At 40.3% G+C, this 13,706-nt stretch overlaps 1 protein-coding gene across 1 annotated transcript in view; it reads left to right on the top strand.

The window, feature by feature from the left end:
• Positions 1 to 13,706, top strand: part of LOC145413801 (pancreatic triacylglycerol lipase-like) — a 76,914-nt gene that overhangs the window by 48,378 nt on the left and 14,830 nt on the right. The window contains exon 4 of the mRNA XM_080283459.1: positions 5,442 to 5,539. Within this exon, the coding sequence (XP_080139585.1) occupies positions 5,442 to 5,539 (98 nt within the window). The remainder of the gene's footprint in view (positions 1 to 5,441; positions 5,540 to 13,706) is intronic.

The raw sequence follows: 13,706 nt of genomic DNA, 5'->3' as shown, positions 1-13,706 counted from the left end.
CTCCTCCTTTTCTGCTGACCCTAGGAATATACATGAAAATGTGAGTAGTAGGATTCATTTCATGGATTTTTGCACAATCAAAATCATTTAGCCATGTTTCTGCTACAGCAAAGACGTCAAAAGCCTTCTCAGTAATTAGCTCCCATATTTCAATAGTTTTATTACCAACAGAGTGTATATTTATAAATCCACATTGAATATGATTGGTGTTTCTAGTATCCATGGTTAGTCATATCTCTAATTTTATTAAGTTCCAGTTCTAGTGACTTACAACCTCTACTATTCACTACATGATTTGTTTCAGTTCATGAGTGCCTGATACAGTTAATACATTTAACACAGTCATTGGTACAGTCTTTGGTTTGATGATCCCCAGCACACTTAGCACAACTAGCAGCATCACCATTCCATTTAAATTTACAATCTTCCTCAGTATGCCCATATCTTTGACAGTGGTACCAGTTAAAAACATGATATCTGTCTCTGGCCATATATCTGGCCCATTTCAAGCACACAACATCCCCATGATTATGTATCATCTTTCTTATTTCTGGTGAGCATTTCAGTATGTACCAGTAGTGCACTGTCTCTCCAACTGCTGGTTTACTAAATACTAGCTTAATTTTGTTATGCACATCATCAACCTTCTGTAAGTACCCATTCTTTGCAATCGGATAATCCATGATGTCATCCTTATTCTCCTCCTTGGAGACAGTGCATACCATGATTTTTGGAGAGATCTTCTTTGTGAATTTCATTTTCATGTTTTCTGTTCCATTACTGATGCTCCTTGCTGCAGTTTCCCTCTCAGACTCACTACCAAAGTTCATACAGTAATAACATTTCCATCATTAGTGAACTTTGTATCAACCACAGGTATTTCTTTCAGTATTCCAGCAAGCTCCTCCTTTCTATTAGTTGCACCACATTCCTTATCAGTAGATTTAGCAACAAGTAGATTTTTCTTCTTAGTAACTGCTGCATAGGTGATGCCACCACTGCCATTACCCTCATTCTTTGTGCTGGCATGCAAATTTACCATGGAGTTAATAATCTCATCCTTCGTATCAGCCAATAGAGTTAATAATCTCCTCCTTCATATCAGCCAACAGAGTTAATAATCTCATCCTTCATATCAGCCAACAGAGTTTTCCTTCTCTTTATTTCTCTCACAGCAGTAGGTACTTCATTATCATCAGCATTAGTATAACCATCATCGAGTGCACTAGTTTGTAGAGTAACCATAGTAGTAATTACCTCATCCTTTACATCATCCAATTTCTGATACAAGTTCTCAGTACTTACTACTAACTTAAACATACTTTCACAAATATCTACAGGAGTCAGTCCACCATGTTCCACTTTCTCCCTCAACACTGTATTTTCACTTTTTAACATTTCATTTTCTTTTTCCTGTTTCTTAACCATCTCTCTTAGGTTTCTATGCTCACAATAGCATTCAGTCACAGTTTTTGTGCATAATTTACACATCCAGTCTACCTTGCCTAGGTCAGCATCCTTAACATCTTGGAGATACACATTTTCTGTGACACCATTTCTCACATAAGTCACAAGCCACCCATTTAGAGGAGACTTCCTACCCCTTATCACAGTGCTGACATAGAGTTGGACCAGCCATACTTGCAGCTACTAATATACATAATATGAGGAAATTGTAGAGCTCAGCCTTTTCTTCGTGTGGTTGTCTAAACAATGGATTTTTCTCTCTCACTGATTTATACAGTGGACAGAATGCAAGAAATGATCTAGATCTTCATTTTCTTCCTCACATCGTTTTCTTATAAATCTGTATAGTTGTACATTTGAAGAGTATATCTGATGCTGGTGTATTATTAGAGAATTTTTCTTCTGTTATCTGTGATTTATTTCTTCTGTACATTTCTAAACTTCTCTGCTGCTGCTGCCACCGCTGCTGCTGCTGCTGCTCATCCAGTTCAGTTGATATGCGGGAGTATTGCCTTTGCAGCTGCACTCCTGATGTGTTATTATTCTTTCCTGCTTTTTCTTCTTTGTTTTCTTTCCTTCTACAGTCTGTATTTCTTTTCTTTTTTCTCAGTTATGTTGTTGAACCCTTCTTTCCTTTATTTTCCAAAAATTGAGTTGTGTTCTCTTTGTCTCTTCTATACTGTCACTGTCGAATAAAAATTTTCCTATAACTTGTTCCTCTTCTTCATAAAGGCGTTGAAGTCTTGCACATATCTGTCTTTCTGTTGCATAAGCTGGACACCACATAATGATGTGCTTCAGGTCTTCTCTTTCTTCTCCACACATTTCACAACTTGTCTCTTCATTTTTAAACCTATTCCTATCCTTCAAACTTTAATTGTTTGTCCTACATTTAATATTACTGAAGCTGTTTTACTATCATTTACCCTTTCTTGTCCTCCAATCTCTCTTCTCCATTCTTAATATATTTTCAAACTTGTTTTTTCACTCATTTCCTGCTTCCACATTTCTGTGTCCCATTCTCTCATTCTCTTTTTTATTTCTTCACAAGGCACTGTACTTATACTTCCACTGTCTCTTCCTGCCTCTTTCAGATCACTGATAAGCTTATTCAGCCACTTACTCTTCCCCTGTTCTCTCATTTCATCAATTATACTCATCGTCAAATAATTACTCCATACTCGAAGCAATGTCACATTACCATGACACCATCAAGATCCTTTCATGCCTGACAAACTCCACACGCTTTCTGCTACACATTGCACACATGAAAGCAGCATTATCCCTCAGTCTGCCTCTGATACCACTACATCTCTTGTGCACCCACTTGTAGCAAACACTGCACAAGATAGAATTACAGTTGGATAATGATATGCTGAATACTGTATACTCATTCACCCCCTACAGAACTAAGGCAGTATGATTGCAGTGTCATCTCACTGGACTGGAAGATACTCGTCATTGCACCATGGTATAATTATGCAGTATAGGTGTTTCATTATTTACCTTTGATTAAAATGCCAGAGTGATTCATCCAGCCTTAGAGTTACAGTACTTCCCACACCCTTCTGGTAAACTGCACATGGCCACTCTCCCTCAGCCTCCGCCTCTGACAGTACCGCCACCAACCCAAGATACCATCACCTTTGTTTTAGCTACATTTACTCTAGAGCCTTTGTGCCCCGTACCATCTCACCATTTCCTAAATTTTTCTTCTGCCTCCCTTTCATGCTCTGCAATCAACACGGAAATCATTATCATTCATCTCCCACATGAGTCCATTTCTGAAGTCACGGGAGAGGGCTTCAAGCACCATGATAAACAATATGGGGCTCAAGACAGACCACCAGTGCACACCAACATTCAAGGAACACTCATCACTCAATTCTCCATTTGTTCTTGCCTGAGTGTGAGCACCCACATACACAACCATAGCCATTCCATCCAGCAACTCCTCGATCCCAAGCTTCCTCATTGCCCACTTTACCACCTCCCTAGGGACTATGTAAAAGGCTTTATTAAAATCAACAAAAGCAAGGTACAGATTCCTATATATTTTTCCTGAAGCTGTAGAACAATGAATATGGCATCAGTGGTCTCTTTGCATGGTATAAACCCAAGCTGTCTCATCAGTATTCACACATTCTTTAATCATACCTTCTAGAACTCTCCCATTATCTTCATTATGAGGCCCAAAAGTTAAATACTTCTATAATTTTCTCTCTTCAGGGCATCACCCTTTCCCTTGTACACATTTACAATCACACTCTCCAGCCAGTCATCTGGGATGACACACACTATATATAATCACATTTGTCAAATCAGTAACTAACCCCACTCCTATATCCCCTGAGGCCTTCAGCATTTCAGCAGTCAACCCAGACACACCTGTTACCTTCCCCACCTGCATCCTGCTTATTGCCCTGCTCACAGTAGCAGCATTAATCATAGGCCATGGGCCAAACATTGAATTCACTGACACCAAACCTTCCCTGTTCCAGTCAAACTCCTTATTCAGCACTCAGTTCTAATGGTCTCTCTGGACATCTTTAGTATCCTTACTGTTCACCACTACCTTCCTTCATCATTCTGCACACATTGCTCACCTATATATTTTTTTTCCCTCTTCATCTTATTTGCCACCTTCAATATCATATTCTTCCGTTCCACATAACAGTATTCAGGTTATCCACCAAAAGTGTCTGAGACTCAGATTTTGCCCTGTATACCTCTTTTCTAGCCCTATGCTTGGCAGCCAAGTATTCCTCTTTGTTACCATACCTTTCCCATTGCTGGAAAAGCCTTCACTTTTCCTTAACTGCAGCTTCTACACCCTCATCCCATCACCATGTTACTTTATATCTGGGGGGGGGGGGGCCTTGTACATTCACACAGTGAATCAGGAACTCTCAGGAGATTGTTCTTGAGAGCTCTGTACTGTTCATTAACACTTCAGTCAACAGCTCCCAGTTCAGCCACCACTCTACTCAAATTGCTATAGAAACCATACCTTACTGCTTGTTTTTTCGGCTTCCATATTTTCTTCCTAGGTGCATAGGTCCTCTTCTTCACCACCAGCTCCTTAAGCACCATGTAACATATCAGTAATTTGTGTTGTTGCACACACTCTTTGCACTCTATAACTTTAATTGCTTTACTGCCTGGAATCCAGTTGCAGGTGGTAGCAACCATCATCCACTCACTTGACGTTGTGCCATCTACTTCTTCCATCCTCTTTCTCATTCTAAAAGTGCCTGCTCTACTCCTCATACAGCTCCCTTTCCTTCATATCACTTTTATCTTCTTTCCACTCTTGGTGGCTGCATACTGAGTGACAAGCCTAATGATTTCCCTAACCCAGAAAACCATTTACATTGCTGGGTAGTAATCATATAACCAAATTGCATGGTAAAATGGAGCCTGCTATGGTGCCCCTGTTAACTGGGTGGAATGACACAAATGCTGCAGCCACCCTGTGCCTCACTGTAGTGAGGTGCTGTCAGCCACAAGGAGGCATCAGTTCACCACACAGGACAACCTTGCAGGAGCAGTTGATTGCCTGTGGTTGACAAATCTTCTTGCCCGGATGGACTGGGGCAACAACAGCAACAACTAATTGGAATCCTTGTACAATATCTTAGTAACAGAGACTAAATGTATACTAAAAGAATCAACCTCACTCCACAGTGAATCACTGGATTATCATGCCAGCATTCATGCCATTTAGTCATAAGTTATGCCCCATTTCACCACTGCTCACCATGGTAGTGTTAATGAAGAATGAGAAATGCTTTTAGAGTACATAGTGCATGCACTGACCCTTCAGGCTGAGAGGTCTACCTCAAGCTGAATAATATTGTTTGGTAGTAATAAGAATTTTTAAAAACTTTGTAATGAAAGACCTAAGCATGAAATTAATAGCAGCTGATATAATATACTGAATACTGTACAGTATACTCATTCATCCCCAACAGAACTTCTAAGGCAGTATGACTGCAATGTCATCTCAGTGGACTGGAAGAAACTTGTCATGGCACCATGGTATAATTATGCAGTTAAGAATGCCTACAGGGTAAGTAATGTTGTACCAGTAATAAACATTCATTATCAAATTATTACCAGCTTTGTCCACTCCTGACCAATTTTAAGTTTGGAACAAAATCATGTATGAAATCTTATAATGTTGCAACTGTTGTAAGATGATAACTGGGGCTGGCAGCAGTACTGTCAGAGCAAAGGGAGAGTGGCCATGTGTGGTTTGCCACAAGGGTGTTGGAAGAATCTCCATCTTGTGCAGTAGTTGTGATAAGTGGGTGCATAAGAGATGTCACACGTGAATGAGTTGATCATGCTAGTGAGTCTTCTGAGTGTGTGGAAGAGTTTTGTTATTTGGGAGACATTATTATATGTTGGAGGTGGGGTTGGAGCTACCTCTGTGGCTAGAGTAAGGAGAGATTGAAAGAAGTTCTGGGAGCTGTTGTCCCTCCTGACATTGAGAGGGCTATCCCTCCATGCTAATGGATCTTTGTATGCAGTGTGTGTCAGAAGTGTAATGCTGTATGGTAGTGAGACCTGGGCAGCAAAGGTTGAGGATATTCATAGGCTCAGACATACAGAAATGACAACGAGTATATGGATGTCTAGCATGGGACTGTATTGCTGCAAAAGGAGGTGCCTTTTTTTTTATGTAAAGAAGAAGGACCCAAAGACTAGAAGCCTGCTAGATTCCTCCATCCAAGAAAAAATAAATTAACAGAGAGCCAAATTAAATATCCGTTCATTTTAAGATGCCTATTTAAAAAACTGGAGGTCGTAGGTACAAGGAAATACAGACAGAAGAAGACAGTTCCAGAGCTGATCTGTTGCAAACATCAAGTACTGGGGGGTAATACTGTAGTTAACTCGTGCATTAGAGAGTTGGACAGAAAAGGGATGAGAGTTTGCTGCTAGATGGGTGCTACTCACCGCCATAGTAGTGGAGGGATGCAAGCAGACAGTTCAGAGGAATAGTGACCATTGAAGTAGTGATAGAAAAGAGGAAAAGATGCAACAGTGTGGTAAAGAGACAGGGGTTGAAAGGAGCCAGTAAGAGGAGGAGAGTTAATGAGATGAAAAGCCTTTGACCCCACCCTGTTGAGAAGAGCTGCATGTGGGAAGGCTCCTCACATGAGAGTTGTACTCGACACAGGTGAGTAAAACCCGTGTATAGACCCCGAGGATGAGGTGGAGGGATGGAGTTGAGAGGTATATGAGGGAGGGGGGGGTGAGTTGAGGGGAGGGTAGTCAAATGGTGGGTGACAGAGCGACTTGGAGGCATTTTGTCTGTGGCCACCCTTTGCGGGATTAGGGCGTTGGGCTATAGATAGATAGATAGATAGATAAAGACAACAACTGTGCAGGGGTCAAGAAGGCACGGAATCAGCTTAGCACACCTAATTCCTTGGAAGCAGGTTTTACAAGAGAGGTAATATGATCTTTCTGAGATGAATCCTGAGAGAATGAAACCCCAAGCATGTTCATAGGTGATGCAGGATTGAGTTGGGTACTGTTAAAAATTAGAGGATACTCCTGTGGAAGATTTTATGGGCCAGAAAATGTAAGAACTAAGTTTTTGATGCATTAAGAACAACAAGATTACTTTTACCCCAGTTAGAGATGTGACCCACGTCCAACATTAAGTGTCCCATAGCCTTATCCCTTGTTTGTTGAAGTAACTGCTGAGATGGATGCTGCAGGAAGTGGATGGAAAGGTGAAGGGTGGAGTCATCAACGTATGAGTGAATAGGATTGGATGTACAGCTTAGGATGTCATTGATGAATAGAAGGAAGAGAGTTATTGATAGAACAGAGCCCTGAGGAACACCACTATTGATAGCCCTCAGAGAAGAACAGTGGCTGTCTGCAACAGCTATAGACCGACCAGAAAGAAAGCTAGAGATGAAGACACAAGTAGAAGGATAGAAACTGTATGAGGGAAGTTTGGAAATAAAGATTTATGCCAGACTTGACTGAAAATCTTTTGAGATGTAAAGTACGATGGCAATGCTTTCACCAATGTCCCGAAAGGAGGATGACCATGAGAGTGAAGGGTTGGTGAGAAGATTACCAGTGGATCATCCCAGGTGGAACCCTTACTGATGATCCTAAAAATTATGATAGGAAAGGTGCTTTAAAAATTTTTTCATTAAGAATAGATTCAAAAACATTAGAAATACAGGATGTTAAAGTAATTGGGCAATAATTGGAGGGCTGGGAATGGCCACCCTTTTCTGGGACAGGCTGAATGAGAGCAAACTTCCTGCAAGAAGGAAAGGTACAAACTGACAGACAAAGGCAAAAGAGTTTAAAGAGTTTACCTAGGCAGAGTGTATGGACAGAAACACAGTTCTTGAGGACAACAGAGGGGGACCTCATCAGGTCCATATGCCTTGTTAGTACTGAGGCCAGTGATGGCAGAAAACATCAGTTGAAGAAATTTTAATGTCAGCCATGAGGAAGTCAGAGGGGGGAAGTGATGGAGGAACAGCACTAGAATCATTTAAGGTGGAACTGGAGGAAAAAGTCTGAGCAAAGAGTCCAGCTTTATCAGTAGAAGAAACAACTACAGAGTCATCAGAACAAAAAAGAGGAGGGAAGGATGATGAAGTAAAGTTGTTAAAAAGAATTTTGGTAAGGTGCCAGAAGGAGTGGGAAGAATCTGAGTTAGAAAGCTCAAAGCATTTAGCACAAGTGAAATTATTTTTAGCTGAGTGAAGGACAGACTTTGCACAATTCCGGGCAGAGGTGGATGGTTATCATCATCCCTGGGAGGTACTGCCATGGGAGTGGTGTGAGGCCAAAAGCCTAGTAGCTGGCTGTGCATATCACTCCGAGGCAAATCAAAGTTAGGACTGAGACTATTGCACATACATGTCTCTTCCAGAAAACTACAGTCTATTCTCTGGGGTAGGCTGAAATTGTTAGCCTTGAATTGCAGCTGACCTAGGAGGTGGAATACTTCAAATTCAAACCCAAGCTCTTAAGTAGGATTTGCAACAATATAAGTACACAGCTGTTAAAAAAAAAAAAATGCCCCAAGTTACCTGCAGACATACTGGTGGTGCTGTAAATGCCATAAACAGATGAAAAAAGCTTTACACATGCATGTTTTGTGAAGACCTTCAAAAATGTCAGCATATAGACATGAATTTTGTTCTCCCCTGAAAATGTGAATACAATAGACTATTGCTTTACCATGCCCTGCTAGACTGAGTATCAGATTTAACACACTCTGAGGTCCCCGGACAAACTGTTGTATATACCGTATACCATCCAGTAAGTGGGAAAAACCATGTGGACCTTTCAGACAACTCTGGCCCACCAAATCAAATCACATTGCATCTCATGTGCAAGGCGACTCAGAACACAGTTACAGTACCAACGCTGGCGGCAGTTCTTTCCACCCGTTTGGGCTGGTCATGAAGAAGTACTGAGGTGCTATGATAAGGATGTGAAATTATGGGCCAAATAAGTGTAAAAGGGGTATAGTTTTCATTTTTAGTACTAGAATATGCTATTTCAATCATTTATTTTCCATTAAGTGCTTGAAATCCCACTTCAAGGGAAGACCATCCAACTTACCAGATTATCTGTTTTATCAGATCAGACGTCCCACCAATTGATTCAATATAGAGAGGGTCTACTGTACATGAAAGTGTTCTGGATATTTTTGTGTTTCCTTTTTCCCTTGTGGATATCAGCATACAGTATTTATGAATCACATGTACCCGAGAGATATATTTGCACATTGTAGACATATGGAGGCTGGATAGGTAGGTCATGGAATAAATGGTTAAAAGGTGAAGGTGTGAGAACTTAATTGTATGGGGCACCACTGAGTATTATTCTTAATTTAGAGCTATAATTCTGAATTCTGGTAGGTGGTGGTGACTGTCATCCACTCACTTGATGTAGTGCTGCCTACTTCCTTAGCCTTTATCGTTCTTTTTCTGTGCCTGCCCTCCTCTCTTCCTATTTCTCCCATCTTTCCTGTCACTTCTTATTACTTTTCTTTTCTTTACAGGTGGCTTTACATTGAGTGACAAGCCAAATGGTTTCCTGTAAGCCAAGAAATCATTTACAACGCTGGGTGGTAACCATATAACCAAACCATATGTGCTCCCTACGTGTCAACAAGTGGGTTGGTGGAGGTTTAGTGCCCCTCCCTGTAAAACAAATAACTCAAAGTCAAATGGCCACCCCTTATTGGATTATGGTGTCTGGCAATAGATAGATAGATAGAATTCTGGTTAAACATGGGCTTGTCTCCCTATAAGAGGAAGTTGACAAACAACTTTCTGTCACTGTCTTCCAACTCTTTGTTCAGGGCCTTTTATTTAATATATATATTAGTATAGGTTTTGGCACAGTTTTGAAAGCATTGTTTGTGACTATTCCTTCTGTAGTGCATGTATTCAAACCTGACAAAGACACTAAATGCCTTTCAAATTAGTTGATGCCCAAGTGTAGTCAGATGGGAGAGGGGGGGGGAGAGGCTCAGCTGGACTGGTAAGCAGGGAGACTTCTACACCTTTTCAAAGGCTCAGCTAATTTCATAAAATGACAAGTTAATTTTAAAGTTGTCAATGGCCCACTTCCATCAGATAAAAACAAACCAATTACCTTATGATATTTAATGGTGACTGTTTCTTGTTGAAACCATTTAAGATAAGCAGTCCAACTGGAAAAGTGTGTGGTGTTGGAGTGCTTGGGTCAAGACCCATGTTAGGAATCAGACACAGTGGATGGTGATAATGTGCAGAGCAGATATATTGGACTAAATGGTGATAGGCTCTTGGATGGCCTGTCAGGTTTTAGTTCAGGGATGATGGTTGCTTTTTTCCAAATATTGGGGATTTGTTACTGAGTCTTAATGAAGTTAAGTGAGTCAAGATGTTTCAGATGAATTTTGTGATCCGATATGGTCCTGCTACTTTTGATGTTTAGCATTTTTTACCATTAGCTGGACTTGCTGTGATGTGAATGGAGGTGTATGTGTGTTACAGGAAATAAATACAGTATGTGCATCCAGAGCAAACTCATTTGTCAGTTTCTGGAAGTACTGCAAATAGAACAAATCAAGTACCGTAAAACGCCATAACTTCGGACGGCGTCCAAACTTCGGACATTTCGCAAAAAAATGTAATAATTCAAGTTTATTGGAAGAGAGTGCGATATTTGCAAAAAATAATGATGTGGGTAGGTAGGGTAATCCTCTAATACTATTATGTATTAATCCTATTAAACTGGCTTGAATATGTGTGGGTGAAAAAAATTCATGAATCCATTGGAAAAAATTACTGAATTTTCTTACCCTGCAAAACTTTGTTCACACAGAACAAACAGTTTCAATTGTAAGAAAGTGAACAGTACGATTATATGTAGAAAAGTGCTGTAAGTACTGGGAAGTAAACTGTTTCAAAATATATGCATGGATAATCTTGCTATGCCTGCTTTAATGAATATTTCTTTATTTTGCAGAAAAAATTCCTAACTTCGGACAGACAAATTATTTGAGCCAAATAAAGTCCAAACTTCGGACAGACAATAATATTAATGGTAAAGTGATGCTAATTATATAAACAGAAAAACATGGCTAAAACAGCGAAATCTCCTATAAAGAGGAAAAGAGCCTACACAAGTAAAGTGTCCAAAAGTGCCCTGGAAAAGGCTAAAGATGACATAAATAACAAGAACATGAGTGTGCGCAAAGCAGCTGAAAAATATAAATTAAAAAAGAGCACATTACATGATTACCTGATACAAAAACATTGCAAACAAGTGGGACGTAATACTTCATTGAGCCATGATGAAGAGTTACTGGTGTGTCAGAGAATCCTCACATTGGCAGAATGGGGATTCCCACTCGACAATTTGGACTTGAGGATGTTAGTGAAAGCATATTTAGACAAACGAGGGGTTGTTGTGTCACGATTCAGTAATAATGTACCTGGTGTTAAATGGGCCCATTCCTTCTTCAAGCGCCACAAACAAACCCTTAGTAGACGATTGTCCCAGAATATAAAGACTGACAGAGCCAGAGTGACAAGAGCCATGCTAGCCGAGTTCTACAGTAACCTGAAAAAATCACTAGAAGGTGTGCCTCCAGAGAACATAATAAATTTTGATGAGACCAATCTTACTGATGATCCAGGTAAAAAGAAAGTCATAGTGAGGCGGGGCACTAAATATCCAGAGAGAATCATGAACTCAACAAAATCCTCAATATCTATTATGTTCTCTGGAACTGCATCTGGTGTGTTACTCCCTCAATATGTAGTGTATAAAGCTATCCATCTTTACGATACCTGGACTGAAGGGGGCCCTCCTGGAACACTATACAATAGGTCCCCCAGTGGATGGTTCGACTCGTGTTCATTCGATGACTGGTTCCACAAAATTATCCTCCCCTATGCTAAACGCAGGACAGGTAGAGCTGTCATTATAGGAGACAACTTGGCAAGCCATGTATCACCCAGTGTTATTGAGTCAAGTGAGAAACGTAATATCTCCTTTCTTCTCTTACCACCTAACTCCACGCACGTGACACAACCTCTCGATGTTGCTGTGTTCCGGCCTCTAAAAGTGCACTGGCGTAAGATCCTCGAGAACTTCAAGAAAACTACTGTTGGTAGGCTGAGTGCTTCATTACCTAAAGACTGCTTCCCAGCACTACTGACCGAACTGGTGGATAAAGTTAAAGGGACCATTGCTGACAACCTACGTAGTGGGTTTAGGAAGTGCGGCATTTATCCTCTTGATCCACAGAAATCCATCTCAAGACTTCCAGAAGATTCAGTCCAAGATACAGCTGATACTGGTACACCAGGACCATCTACCAGTACTGCCTTAGACAGCTCAGTGTTGGAATTGTTGAAGGACATGAGGCATGGAACCAGTCAGTCAAGCTCAAGTCCAGCTATAGCGAAACCAAGGCGAAAGAAAAGGTTGAATGTGTCACCGGGCATGAGTATTACTACAAGGGCACTACAAAATGAAACAGAGAGCCAGCAAGAAGAGTGTGAAGTTGATGATCCACAACCCCAGCCACTGCAGCCACAAGAGGATACAGCAGAGATAGCAGCACAGCCTTCCACTTCCACATCTGCACCCAACCATGAAGCACAAGCATCTCCCCTGACAGTCACCTCTACCCAGATTATTGGGGATGAAGTTGTTCCCTCAGATTGGGTAGTTGTGAGGGTTCCCTTTGATACCAAAGACAGATATAGGCATTATATTGCTATCATTGTTAAGGTAAAACCAGAAATACATGTCAGGTTTCTCAAACACGTTCAGGGTACACCTCACACATTTGTATACCCAATGGTTGATGACAGCAGTGACATAGACAAAGAGGATATACTGAAGGTGTTACCAGAACCAACACTTGACCGAAAGCAAAGGATGATTTTTGATGTAGATGTGAACCTTTGGCCTAAGTAATGATAATAATTTTGATACAGATCTGTAAGATACCATAGTCAGTACTACCAGTACCAAAGTTATTGCCAATAAGGTGCCTTAACCAGTAATGAGGTTTATTTTAAAGAAAAAAGTGATACTATATATTTTGTTACAGTATTTTATACTGGTAGTTAAGGAATAGTTTTTTGTACTGATGTGCTACAGTTAATATGTTCCATGGTGCCTTCATAACATGTGCCAGTGTGTGCGTGTGTCTGTTGATTTGTGTGTGTGTGTGTGTGTGTGTGTGTGTGTGTGTGTGTGTGTGTCTTTAGAACCTGTAAGAAATGTTCAACATCATATTATGTTATTTCGGTATGCATTTGTTGAGTCAATGAGGTAGATACTTGATAATTAAGTGAAGTTTTGTTTAGGAAAATGAGGACAGTTCCTCTTACAATTTTGGGTATATGCAGTGCATTTTTATTTTATTTTTTCATCTCAAAAAGTTCGTGAATAGTTCTTAGTTCTATTTACAGCCAGAATACCTCACTACAATGTGATATGATGCAATTTAATGTGATATGAAATTACGAGCTTCAAAAAGAAGATATTTTGGGATACTTCTCTATATATATGTATAACTCTGGTCACGAGTGCCCAATATTATTTTTTACATTTTTTAAAAACTTCTCAAGTGTCCGAAGTTTGGCCAGTGTGTCCAGAGATAGATCCCATTAACCATTCTCATGTTTAAAGGGAAAATACATGGATGTCCGAAGTTTGGAAGAGCT

This window comes from Coenobita brevimanus, chromosome 97, assembly GCF_032717465.1.
Source record: "Coenobita brevimanus isolate Jiangsu-jjx chromosome 97, ASM3271746v2, whole genome shotgun sequence".
Lineage (NCBI taxonomy): Eukaryota > Metazoa > Arthropoda > Malacostraca > Decapoda > Coenobitidae > Coenobita > Coenobita brevimanus.
Note: the sequence above shows the minus strand (reverse complement) of the source record. Positions and strands in the feature narration are given on the sequence as shown.